The sequence below is a fragment of the Cucumis sativus genome, chromosome 1, assembly GCF_000004075.3.
Source record: "Cucumis sativus cultivar 9930 chromosome 1, Cucumber_9930_V3, whole genome shotgun sequence".
Classification (NCBI taxonomy): domain Eukaryota; kingdom Viridiplantae; phylum Streptophyta; class Magnoliopsida; order Cucurbitales; family Cucurbitaceae; genus Cucumis; species Cucumis sativus.
Window position 1 is genome coordinate 16,054,383 of NC_026655.2, and position 14,090 is coordinate 16,068,472.

The 14,090-nt window shown below is 32.6% G+C and overlaps 1 protein-coding gene and 1 long non-coding RNA gene across 2 annotated transcripts; one reads left to right on the top strand and one right to left on the bottom strand.

Moving 5' to 3' along the window:
* Positions 1-8,324: 8,324 nt before the first annotated feature.
* On the bottom strand, positions 8,325-9,143 carry LOC116405414. Its single transcript, XR_004218551.1, has 2 exons — positions 9,017-9,143; positions 8,325-8,586 (listed from the first exon to the last, which is right to left on the bottom strand). It is a non-coding gene; the product is annotated as an uncharacterized LOC116405414 (long non-coding RNA).
* LOC101218629 (probable LRR receptor-like serine/threonine-protein kinase At4g30520) lies at positions 8,583-13,358 on the top strand. The gene is made up of 11 exons (XM_004146666.3): positions 8,583-9,187; positions 9,287-9,419; positions 9,504-9,575; positions 9,885-10,028; positions 10,327-10,398; positions 10,557-10,616; positions 10,720-10,820; positions 10,922-11,053; positions 11,138-11,485; positions 12,011-12,390; positions 12,606-13,358. Exons 1-11 carry the CDS (start codon positions 9,106-9,108, stop codon positions 12,999-13,001), a joined length of 1,920 nt encoding a protein of 639 aa, XP_004146714.1. The 5' UTR covers positions 8,583-9,105; the 3' UTR covers positions 13,002-13,358.
* Positions 13,359-14,090: the final 732 nt, after the last annotated feature.

Sequence of the window (14,090 nt, forward strand, 5' to 3'; positions counted from 1 at the left end):
TCTTCCAGCTTTAATTTATTTAAACAAATAAAATAAATAGATTAAACATAAACATTGGTCACTCAAACTCTAAAACTAAACCAAACCGAACCAAATCCTCAACGAAATCAAAAAATTTGGTTCAACCCGGTTTAAAGAAATTTGAAACCAAATCAATCAGTTTGCGGATTTTGAATGAGCTTTTAATTTTAGGGTTTTGAAAATTACCTAAGAAAAGGAATTGGAACTGAAAAATAAATGATGATAATTGTTGAAGCGTCGATCTTGTCCACGCTATCTATTCATCCCTTGGCAAAGCTCATTAGTTTAAGGTTTTTGTCTGAGATTATATTACAAGAGAACCTCCACTAATACTGATGTGGTGCTGAGTTCGACACACTTTAATGTTTAAGTTAGTACACGAAGTGATCGCTATGATTAAATACACGTAATAATGTTTACAATTGAAATGATAAAATAAAATTATTTATAAAGTTAATTATCCAACATTCACGTGCAACATGAAAGTTTCATCATAGCACTCAAGATTGCAAGGTTTTGACCTAGAAGTTTGGTTGGATTATTATCCTTTTGGTGAAAATGGAGTGATCTTGGCTAGACATACCTAAGACTAAAAGATTTGACTTCCTATTTCGAGATTCATAAGTTATCAAGTCCTTTTATTTAGGCTCGCATGTAGAAATTAGATCTTGCTTTGAAAACTCTTCAACAATGATAAACATGAAAGAATGAAATAAAGAGAGGTTAAAAGGAAGGAAATATGTTAGAAACCAGTTTTGAGTTTTGTTAGACTAAATAAAAAACTTGAAAGCAACCTTTTGATTGTGAACTAAAGTCCTGGTAGAATGATGAAAATGGCAGTGGAAGTAGTTTGTAATATATATAAGAAGAATAATGTGATTGTGTGAGAGAAAAGCAAGGAGGCAAGCAAAGGGAAGACCAAGAAATAGAAATTGCTTACAAGGAGTTGAAATAATGAAGTTAGAAGAAGAAGAAGAGCAAAGAGAGGGTGTGTTGTTATTTGACATAGACATTTTGTTCGCTTTGCCAGTTGGATTGGGAGAAGAGAAGATGTGAGAAATGACTTGATGTGACTTCATTTCAATTCATTTATCCTTTTTCTTTTCTTTCTATTTCCCTCTCATTTTCTCTCTTTCTTTTTTTCAATGAAAAACAAAACAATCAGAATATATCTTTTAATTTACCAATCATTTGATCACTTTTCAAACTAATTATCTCAACACCCACCTAAATGAGTTTGGTATTCATATCAAAATTTACTTCAAACTTCAAACCTAAACTTGTATGATGACAAATCTTACTCCACTCACATCTCTCAAACACTCAAGTTAAGTTATTATCCATGTTGTGAATACTATTTACTGCCTCCTGCCTTCTCCTTCTGCTTATAAAAAGATTTCATGGTGTAATATTGGATGTCGTAACAAACATCATCTTATAATGGTTGGAGTTTGGAAGATGGGGTCAACCCCTTTCGCCCAACTAAAAATTTTAACAACTCCTGTGCGGATTAAGGTCAGTTCATGTGGGTGAACCATTCTTCTAACTGATTTGTGGATCTTATCCTATAGGTTAAACCACATGTCTTCCTTTTAGAGCTGATTAATAATTTTTCATCTATATCGGTTGACATTTATTTGGTAGTCATTTCTCGTAATGCGTTTGAAACTTTCTTTTAAAATTATTTTTTATAATCTTGGTATCATGCCTTCTTTTAAATTCAATTCCACTAGCCATGAACTTATTGTGAAGGACATCAAACATTCCAATATTTCTCTACAAATTGTATGATTTATATATTGTTCTCCTAAACATAATTCCTATGACTATTTTTGGTTTCACATAAAACGTCACATCATTGAAGAAAATAGTTGTTCTTACTTATACATAATGAATTTTTCTTCAACTAATGTAAAATTTTGGTTGCATTCCCAGCAACCTTTGTTCTGTTTTTATACTAGCTTAGTTGTGTCAACATAATAATGTTTTTAGAGACCGTTGATCTTGTAATTATTGAAATTAAAAAGAGATTCATGTAATTGTAATAATTTGTTGTAACGCTATGAGTTTAAAAGAAAAACATGAATGAATCGAGTTCACATCTGAATAAAAAAGATATTGAAAACATGAAAATGAGGTTAAGAAATACTTAAAAGAACTAAAAATTACTACATATACCAACAAAGTGCACATTCTTTTTCGATGACTCGATCATAAAAACTCTAAAGTTAAACATACATAGTTTGGAGCAATTAGAATTTTTCTATAATTCATGTGAGTGAGGACAATAACATAGTGAAAAAACTTGTGTTAGTTTTTTGGGAGAACTTTTCCTCTAATAAGTTGTTAGGGATGCAAGGAAGTATTCAAATACAAATTCTAGGCTTGAGTGTTATGCAATTTGAAAATTTTCTAAATTGGTTCGCTGTATTTCCAGTTTTGTAGATTTCTTATTACTTTTGGATTGATAAAATGATGAGAAGAGGATGTTAAACTTACCCACTTCATTCTAACAACTGGTGAATAACACATGCAAGTTAATTTCTCCCCAAAGTTAATTAGTGAAAGAAATCTATTGCACATGCAAGAGTTTATATGTCAATTAAAGGTTCGAAGAGAAAGGTATAGCATCGAATTTGGCTTCACTTCATAAGTCAATTTTGATAGGATAAATGGGGCACTTATTTACATGCATGGAAGATTGGATATATATATTAGTGGAAAACCATTGGAATGAGAATTAATTCAAAGACAATAAACATATAATGCCATTGGAACACCACATCCCTTCTTTGTTCTTCTTCCATGTTGGGTTGAGGAAAATCCCATTAATTCTCAAATCTCAATTTCTAATTCTTCTTTATTAACGTTGTGTGTTGTCAATTCTCCACTATTATCTTCACCTATATATATATATATATTCTTTCACTGTTTAAATATATCAATTATATTACTTATAGTTTTTATCCCACTATAATACAACGTCCTTATATCTACTTTTATATACTTAACCTTATTATAACATGAATATTAATATTGTCATAATAATATAATGTTATGTTTGGATATATATTGACGGTTACTGAGACTTAAAGTTTATTGATGAGAGACCAACATAGAGCGGTTTACTTGTTCCAAAAGAAAAAAGTTACACATACGAATTTTAAGTTGATCAATCGATTGATATGAGCCCGCTACTTGCATTCTATAATCTCAAGAACTACCTTTACAATATCACTTATATTTTCTCATATCTCAAAGCAGATAGCAAAGGAAGAGTCTTATAAATAGGTAAAGTAACTCTCACTTTTTCTTTTTCATTTCAATTTTTAATATTGCTAGTGTAATCAAAATAATTTCTATGTACTTTTATGATTGGTTGGAACATAACTCTAATTAAAAAAAAAATAACATTACAAAAGCCACTTATTAATTTCTTTATTGGTTAAAAAAAAAGTTGCTTTATTTTGTTTTCTACTCATAGAATTATTTACAAAAATTCAAATCAAAAGAAAAAACCATTTTTTTTCTAATTGTATCATTAAAATTTTAATAATAACACTGATGGTAAATGGCAGATATATGTAGTTGTCACCTCACAGTTCTTTTATCTCTGTCTAAAATTCACCTGCCATTTAATAATTACTATTTACCATCCATTTTCCATGCTATGTAAAATAAACCAATTAATAGAGTTTCAAAAAAGAAAACTACATATTTTTTTCTTCCCTTAAATGGGTGTATAAAAAGTTAATTTGGAATTAAAATACACCTACTCTTACAACACAGTTACAACCATCAATTCAAAAAGTTACTAATTTGCCTGTTTACTAGCTTGGAATTTAGCATCCTTTTAGAAAAAAGCCATTTTAAGTGAACTACTTCCTCCTTCCTCCCAACAAAAATTGCCCATTATTTCCCTTTTAAAGTTTCTTAAGTTTTCTTTTCTTAAATAAAAGTCTTTTTACCGTTTTGTAAAGTAAATACCGTTGTTGATAAAAATGTCAAAATATCAAAATTGGTCAAGAAACAAAATGACTTATGCTATTATGGCTTTAGTATCCTCTTTTTTTATCTTTATTTGATTTCAAAATACGTTTTCCATATAATATTCTTTCCTCATTTGCAACAAAACACTCTTAGGTAGTAGTTTAACTTCCATGGTTTTTGAACGAAAAACAAAAAATCGATATCAAATTTAACAAAATGTGTGAATGAAAACAACTATGATATACATCAAAGAATATTTTTCAAATTAAAGGTATGAGATGTTAACTTCCAAACATAAAAAAATAGTATGAGATTATTATTTTTAAACTATGAGTGATGGTTAAAAAGTACAATCTAAATTATACTGAATCTTTTATCATGTGAGACATTCTATCGAGTGGTAGTCGAATTGCACAAAAGATGGAGACAACCAAATTTCGTACGAGTCATATTATTCTCGGAAACTCGTTCATAACAATGATTAATAATATATATGATTATTGTACCATTTGACTAGTTGGTCTTGGAAATATGAGATTGAGAGTAACATAGTCTGTAAAGCTAATAGTTTTATATTGATTTATTATAAAGAAAAAAAAATATAAAAATAATAGGGTAATCGGTCAAGGCATGAAATGATTAAAGCTGAAAAAAGGAAAGTTGATTCTAAAGCAGTGTGTGGTGGAGAAGAAGAGGGTATCCCATAAATAAAATTTTAAACATAAAAGAATTTTCCTTGGGAAAGTGAGAGAGAGTGGGAAACTATGGAGAATTTTCCTGATTACACCCCTTTTCTTTTTCGGTGTTAGTAAAATAAATTACAAAAGTGTTTCCTAAATCTATCTTCTTCTTCTTCTTCTTCTTCTTCTTCTTCTTCTTTTTTAATAAATGAATATCATTATATTTTCTCTATTTCAGCCTCCTGCTTTTGCATTCTAATTATTGCTTTATATTCCCCCTTCCTTTACTTTTCTTTTGCAAAAGTGAAGACTCATAGTGCATAGTGTAGTTCCTGTTCTGTATCATTTAACACATAGGTAGGTTCAAACACAAAATCATCCATTAGTCTTGGAATTTAAGGGCATGAGATAAAAGTAAATTTAGTTATATATCATCTAACAACTCCGAAGATACTTGATACTTTCTTTCAAGGTTGAATAGATTCAATAAAACAGTGAATTGTCTGTGGAGTTTGATAGGTAATCAGATTATTGAAAATTTAAGTAGTGTTGAAAATGTGAAAAAGAGGGTTGGGTTGAAAAGAGTGGGAACACAATAAGTTTGAAATTAAAGACATGGATTTAGGATTATGTTCTATATTACAAATTTATTAGGTTACGAGCATCCAATGGGGTTTAAAATAGTTTGATTTATGTTGGAATCAACAATATTTAAATTTAGAAATTAGGAAAAAAATTGTTCAAAGGGTCAGCTTTAATTTCTCTTTATGAACAAACAACACTTTTGGAATGTTGGAAGTGGAGGGATATGGAGTTTAATTAGGGTGTAAACACAGATTTTAATTTAAAATTGTAAATCATTGTGTTTTTACAATGATTACAAGATTTGATTCTAAATTTAGACTATTAAGTGAACTAAGAAGTTTATGGTAATTAATAATGAAGCTTTAACACAATCCTCTCTTATGACCTTTTTTCTTTCTATTGAAACAGATTATAAATTCTTAATATGTAGATAACACTACACTAATCCAAGATATGATATTATATTTGTATGTGTAATGAAAATAATGGAAGATGATTAGTTACTTATTTTAGTCATTCCAAGTCTGAAAGTCAACTAATAATCAAATCTCTTAATAATGTTGTTTTGTGTGTATTATTAACACAAATTAGAATGAGTATAACACTCCATTTAGTATTATAAATTTTCTCATTTGGTTCAAATTAAGCATATAATAATCACTAATGCAAATTATGATTTGATTTGGGTGAATGCCCCATTAGGCCCCTCCACTTCCCAAGGCTCTATTATCTTCCTATAATTCATTCCCCTTTCTCAACTAACATTGAAGCATATCCAAAAAAAAAAGGAAGAGAGAGATATTTAACCCTAAGTTTTCATTTCAAAAATCTTTCTTCATGGGTTAGAGTACTACTCAATTAGGACAATTAATCCTACTTCAATGTCCTTTAATTATGAGTTTAGAGGATTTTATTTAAAAAGTTTAATTTGAAAGACGTTTATAGAAAGGTGTTGTGTTGTGTTTTCTTCAAACTAAATTTAAAATATTGTTAAATAGACTACTTTGAATTTCTTCACTTATTTAAAGAAAAATGATTTTATTTTGAAATTTTAGATGAAATTTGAGAAATGCAACTTTAAGTAGTGACCTACATCTATAATGAACAATTTGGATAGTCCATTGTCGTACGTAACTGACATTTGTTTTTCATTTAAAATTCTAAATAATTTATATACTAGGGAGAGTTTTAAAATGTTTATAAAATATTAAGGGTAATATATTGTGACATTAAAAATTGTTCAGGGTTGCTTAAGGTAATGCCCATAAACGGGTCCAAGACCATAGGGTATTGGGATGAAGCAAAGTGGAACATATGTCCCAAATGGTAATGTTAGTGACTTGAAGTTGAACTGACCAACCAAGTTGTTCAAATAATGACAATTTACAATCTTGAGCATCTAAATCAAAACATTATTGATACCATGGTCGTCAAACATAATTGAAGTCAAAGAACAAACTTATAATTAGCCCATTTGACCTAAAGAATAGAGTATGTAAACTCCATTGGTTGTTGTGCTTAGATGAGTTAGCCACTTGTAATACTAACTTAAACATCAGAGTGTAGTAGTAGGCTCAACACCACGCTGGTGTATGGATCTCTTACATTACTTAGTCAGAAGTCAAGATATTAGACAATACAATAATTTTAAATATCTACAAATGATTTGAAAAAACTTACGATGTCAATTATTTTTCTATACAAATTGATTTGCTCCCAATCTATTTATCAATACAGTTAAAAACAATTCATACTTTTAATTGTGTCGAATACAACATTATAAATACAGAAGATTATAACTTTGACATCGAAAAGAGTTATATCAAACGTTGACCGAAACTTCTCTTCTATATTAAACCACAACTCCATTTGTTTGAAGAATAGGTAAATTCACGAGCAATATATTTCTAAATCGAGCAAATATAAGCAGAATTGTTTGTAAGGGCAATTCTACCATCTTTTGAAGATGTTAGGTTTGAAATATCATTCCATATACTGATGAGGTATTCTAGAAACAGCATTGAATAAAAAGGTAAGTATGAAGTTGACCATTATCCCCTTCATTTCTGGATTGCATGCTAAAGCAAACAAATACATGACCCAACTAAAAAATCCCATGCAATTTCCCTTACCAACTACGAAGTCTAATTTTCGTCCCATGGTAAAAATGTGTTTATATCATTTTTAAAATAAGAAAACTATTAAAGTTTAGTTTAAAAAGCTATTTTATTATTAGTTTTAATTTTTGGTATGTTATTTAAAATCTAAAAACAAAATTTATTATTAGAATGTAGAAATAAGTGTTTGTTCAACGTGCCTTTTCATAAATGGATTTTGAGATTAGACGCATTCAAAGGAAATTTTATAAAATACTTTTACTAAAAGTATTTTTCTTTTTGTGTGTGTAATTTAGAAATTTAGAAATCACTTTTGATTAGCCAAAATTTGAAATGACACTTTTTTAATTGGTCAAAAGTATATTTTTACACCTCTATAATGTTGAAAAAATATCACCCCACTTAAAAAGGAAGTCTTTTAGAGGGTGTGTGTCAAATACACACTATATTGGTTTTGTAGTATTATAATTCATGTGAATGAAATTTTTATACACAAAAACAGTTTTCTAGGGACAAGACAAGACTTCCCCCTTTTCATTCAATTTTATAAGATGTTTGGTATCTTTCTTAATACTTCATGTACCATTTCAAATATTAAACAAAAAATTCAATTTTAACGGTAAGCTTATTGTGGTGATTGAAATCAAATTGAATTTCAAAATTAGATAAATGCTAGTAATTGTAATCTTAATTATAGAACATATGCAAGATAGGAAAACAATAGAAATTTAGATAATTATTTTAAATCACAAAATTATTGAAATTATTTTTAAATGGTTTGAAATAACATAATTTATCAGCAGTGTGTATATACAATAATATCTTGCAATACTTTGGCATATTTGAAAAAATGACCAAATTTTTTTCTCAAAATTCTGAAATGAAAATCAATAAAAAGACAAAAAAAAAAAAGGAAAAAAAGAGAGAGAGAGAGCATAATAATGTAGGAATAAATTAGTTGGAGGGAAATAGAAATTGCAATGTGTTAAAAAAGATAAACAAGATTGTACTAAAAAGAAAAGACTGTTGAGAGAAGTGCATAAAAGCAATAAGTTGAAACAGTGGTGAGTGGAGTGTTTTGAAATTGGAGAAGACGAAGAAGCAAAAGAATACCATTTTTGGGGGTGTTGATTCTGAAATTATAGATAAAAATGGAGATTCATCCATCATCTTCACCATGCAAATCCATTTCTCTGAAACCAAACAACCTATATTAAAAAACAAAAAAGAAAAAAAAGAAGAAGGAGAAATTGAATCTTGTTCGTCTGGCTCAGCCCACACTCGCACCACCACCAGTACAGTACAATCTCTCACTCACTCAACGTCCCTCTCAAATTTCTCCTGCACTGACAACTCGTATCACCCAGCTGATACGCATCCCTTTCTCTCTCTTAGCTTCAAAAAAGTATAATAAAAAGCAGAGTCTTTCTCTCTCATCTCTGTAACTCTGTTTATCTCACTCCGTATTGTATTCTTTTGAACTTTTGGTAATGTTTGTGAGTGAGTATTATGGGTGGTGGGGCGTGCAGTGGGTGACTGAAAAGGGTGAACTGTGAAAGAAATACCTCACAGGCTATGGAAAAAGAGCTAATGAGAGAGACACACAAAAAACAGAGTGCTTACATTGATATGGCTTTTGCATTTTCTTCACTCTCTTGAAGACAATTTGGTCTTCTCCCTTTTTTTTTTTTTTTCTGCATTTTTTCCCAGCCATGCTTCTTCCTAAACTCTTCTGTTTCATCATTCTCTCTTCTGCCTTCCTTTGCCTTTCTTATGAACCTCGCAACCCTGAAGGTAATAAACCTTCATCTTCTAGTTTAGTTACTAATTTCCATCTCGATAGCTTCCTAGTATATGTTTCTGTTTTTACTGGGGTTGTTCCTTTTTCTGCAGTTGAAGCTCTGATTAATGTGAAGATGGCATTGAATGATCCGCACGGTGTACTCAGCAATTGGGACGAGGACTCTGTGGACCCTTGTAGTTGGGCAATGATCACCTGCTCCCCTGAGAATCTTGTTATAGGATTGTGAGTTATTTCTTGGGTTTTCATGTTTTTTTTAGTTTTATGAAATGTTCAGGTGGCTTCAACTTCTGGGTTTTGTTTTCACAGAGGAGCTCCGAGTCAGTCTCTTTCCGGAAGCTTGGCTGGGGCGATTGGGAACCTTACAAATCTTCGCCAAGTGTAAGAGATCCGACTGTTTTTAATTAGTTTAAATCCACTTAAGTCTTGATTTTCTGCTGTTCTTGAAGCAAGTGATATGAAATCTTTTTGGAGTTTCGAATTTGTTTTGGTTGGAAGTGTGGTTTTCTTTGCTCTGTTTAGTCGAAGATCGTAATTAAGAGTTATGCCTTCTTGTGTGTTCTCCCATCTACTATGTTTTCACAACAAAATCCTGGTGTATCATAGTTCCTTCAAAAACATACCGCACCATGGATTTGCCAAGCTTCGTTTTGTTTTTCTTACTGTTTTATTTCCTGTTCAAATTTGAAGGCTGCTGCAGAACAATAACATTTCTGGTCCAATTCCCATTGAACTTGGAACTCTCCCATTGCTTCAAACATTAGATCTCTCAAACAACCGGTTCTCTGGTCCAATACCAACATCTTTTGCTCAGCTAAACGGTCTACGCTATCTGTAAGTATTTGAAAATTTTCTCCCCTGTATTTTCTGTTTGGTTTTCTGGAATATGGAGGAGGTAAAAAAACCTCTCAGAATTTACACACTTTCTTCAGAGATTTCATCATTTTTCATGTACGACTCCAATGAAATTTCAATTTCTGAAGTTGGACTTTTTGCTATTATTCGATGCTCTTTATTCTCAATTTTTCTTAGACCATGTAGTTGATGCATAAGTTGCTGCTTGTCTGCTTGCTCCTTTTCTGTTATTTATGAAAATAACTTGCTCTTTCTTATTTTGTCTTGTAATGAGTAGGAGGCTGAACAATAATAGCTTGTCCGGGCCTTTTCCCTTGTCTTTGGCCAAAATCCCCCAGCTTGCTTTCTTGTGAGTATTCATTATTTTGTTTGTTTTCTTTCGCCTGTCTTTCTTTGTCTTGACTATTAGAAATTTTCCTTCTCCCCACGACTTTTCTGAAGTTCTAACAATTGTTTTCTAATATTTTAATCTGGGGTTCTGTTTAAGTTATCACTTGAATCTTGCAGGGACTTGTCTTTTAACAATCTCAGTGGACCAGTACCTGTGTTTTCAGCCAGAACATTCAAGTATGACTCACAAGCATGCCTCTCTGTCTCTATCTCTCTCCCCCTATACACTTTGTTGAATGATTTGTTTTAATTTCTGTTTTGGTTTCTGTTAACACTCCAGTGTGGTGGGGAATCCTATGATATGCGGAAGTAGTCCTAATGAAGGTTGCTCTGGCTCAGCCAATGCCGTTCCTCTTTCTTTTTCTCTAGAATCATCCCCTGGTAATTGGTGTTACTTAATCTCCCCTTCAAAACTAAAGTCTATATGTTTATTGGTTGTAACTCGTGATGTGACTGTTATGCTCCTAATTCATGAATATTAGGAAGGCTTAGATCGAAAAGAATAGCAGTGGCACTTGGGGTCAGCCTCAGTTGTGCTTTTCTGATTCTCTTAGCACTCGGAATTCTTTGGCGCAGAAGGAATCAGAAGACCAAAACTATCTTAGACATCAATGGTCAGTATTATTAAGCCTCCATTAATTAGACTCTATAAGCAATTTCTGTAAATAGACACTTGAATTGAAACTTGACTTTTGTAGTACACAATCATGAAGTTGGGCTTGTCCGCTTAGGCAACTTGAGAAACTTTACTTTCAAAGAGCTCCAATTAGCAACAGACCATTTTAGTTCCAAGAATATACTTGGGGCTGGAGGGTTTGGTAATGTGTACAAAGGAAAGCTAGGAGATGGGACTATGGTGGCAGTCAAACGGCTAAAAGATGTAACAGGTACTACTGGAGAGTCTCAGTTTCGCACAGAGTTGGAGATGATTAGTCTTGCTGTTCATCGTAATTTGCTTCGATTAATTGGTTATTGTGCCACTTCTCACGAGAGGCTCTTGGTGTATCCATACATGTCAAATGGCAGTGTAGCTTCCAGGCTCAGAGGTTTGTCTCTGTTTACTTTGCTGCTATTACTTTCATTGTATATATGGTTTAAGGGAAAAAGAAAAGAAAAGAAAAATACTTAATTTCACTTGTGAATATACTGCTTTTTCTGGCATAGTTTGGTCTCGATGGACCCCACAAGTTATGAGTGGGTCACTAAAAAATCTGAATCTTTGCAGGTTGAAAACCATCCTTAGAACAAAGGTTGACTGTTTATTTACCTTTTTCTTGAACCAAAGTAGTTTCTCATTGGACATTACCAAACACCATTTTCTCCAACTCAAACATCCCTATCGAGAAAATTTCAGGACCACTTTCTGGGTTTATTTTTCTCGCATATATTCAAAGAACTATCAGGACGAGGAACAAGATATCACCAAACAAAAGATACCATTTTCTTGATGAGCCTGGAAAAGACTTTTAAATTGAAGACATGTGTTTTTGTTAGAAAATGCCTAACAGATCTTCTTTCAACTGCCATAACACTGATGGATAAACAGTAACATGCACATTTGTATAAAACAGGTAAACCAGCCTTGGACTGGAACACGAGGAAGAGAATAGCAATTGGAGCTGCAAGAGGTCTGCTGTACCTCCATGAGCAATGTGATCCTAAGATAATCCATAGAGATGTTAAGGCAGCTAATGTGCTTCTGGACGACTACTGCGAAGCTGTAGTTGGTGATTTTGGACTTGCAAAGCTTCTTGACCATGCTGATTCTCATGTGACCACTGCTGTTCGTGGCACCGTTGGGCACATCGCTCCTGAGTATCTTTCAACTGGCCAATCTTCTGAGAAAACTGACGTGTTTGGATTTGGCATTCTGTTGATAGAGCTGATTACTGGTATGAGAGCTCTTGAATTTGGGAAAACAATTAACCAAAAAGGCGCCATGCTTGAGTGGGTAAGTCTTACTCTTTAACTATAATCTAAAAGCTATCATCATAGGTAGCTTGACTTTATCAATGATTGAAGCTAACGTCGTCAGTTGCTTCTTTTGATGCTATAATGATTTCTATTGGTAATAGAGCATGGAAATTTTTTCATTGAGATATTTAATTTGGCTATTGAAATTATACCCATACGGATGGGGCTGAAAAGGGGAAACTCCTGTGGCAGGTAAAAAAGATACAACAGGAAAAGAAGGTGGAATTGCTTGTGGACAGAGAGCTAGGCAACAACTATGATCAGATTGAAGTTGGGGAAATGCTGCAAGTGGCTCTTCTTTGCACTCAGTATTTACCCGCTCATCGTCCCAAGATGTCGGAGGTGGTCCGAATGCTTGAAGGTGATGGCCTTGTTGAGAAATGGGCTGCTGCCCACACTCATAATGACTTACATGTCAACCTTTTTCATTCACGAAACAGCTGCAAAAGTACATACAACCCCACAAATGTATTGAAGAATAATGGTAATGAACGAGAACATTCAAGCATGTTAAGTTTAACAATGGATGACGACGATGACGAGCGATCTCTAGACTCCTATGCCATGGAACTCTCCGGTCCAAGATAGTAACGAAAGTCAGGGAAAAAGGAATCGCACAATTCATTGCTTTAATTCTTTACATTGCCAAAATCAAGGAGAAAAAGATGGGGCTTCAATGTTGGTTTCATAAACTCTGTACCTTTTTTCTTTCTTTTTGTTTTTTATCTGTCAATATTCTGGGTTGGAGTTGGACTTGTAAATATATGATATTCACTTGGTCTTCTTGAAATGGTGCCATTCTATAACAGTAGAAAGGAAGGAAAAGGAAAGGCAAAGCTTGTATAGGGGGAGAGACTTAGATAAACAGAATAGAGTGAGACACTATTCAAAGGAATGGTTTTGACGATCTTCTCTTAATTTTAAGAAATGGGTTTTTTGATTTCATTGTTATGTGAATTTGTGGGGTCGATGTTTTTGAGTTATGAGCACTGAGAGGTCAATTCTTTCTCAGTGTCACGCGGTTCTCTTTTCAGTTTCTTCTTTTAGCGTTTCCAATACCTTTACTGGCTGTAGTGAGTAATGAGAATCTGTGACTATAAAATACAAAACAAAAAAAGGGTGTCTTATTCCACTTTGACCGAATTAGGTTTCTTCCTTGAAAGGGAACTGTCGGCAAAGTCTTCGTCATCTTGAACCCTCAAATCAATGAAAGTCCTTTTCTTTCTCTTTGCTCTGTCTTAATCTCTATAAATCGTCATGTGTATGGTTACAGAAACCTATGTTTTTCTTACTTAGTAACTTATAAGCCAGTTTTTGATTTGTCACTGCCATGGGTGAAGGTTGGAGTCCCCCCAGGCCCACCCTCTCGGTGCCTTCAAACAGCCATGTGGACCAATGAGACCATTGCATGCGTGCTAAGAAGGGAAACCAAACACATACAATGACTCGACTCATCAAGTTCGGTACTAACTAACAATGTAGCGATGAGAAAACGTATAAATAGAAGAATTTCACCTTATTATTAAGATATGCATCATTTTATAGCTTGACTACTACCACAATCCAAGTATTGACTTTGCATGAATTGCATATGCACTTTAGGTCTAGCACTATATCGAGGTGAGTTTTTGAGTTCCAAGTTCTATAAGTTTTCCAATTGTTTACTTCCATGTAGTT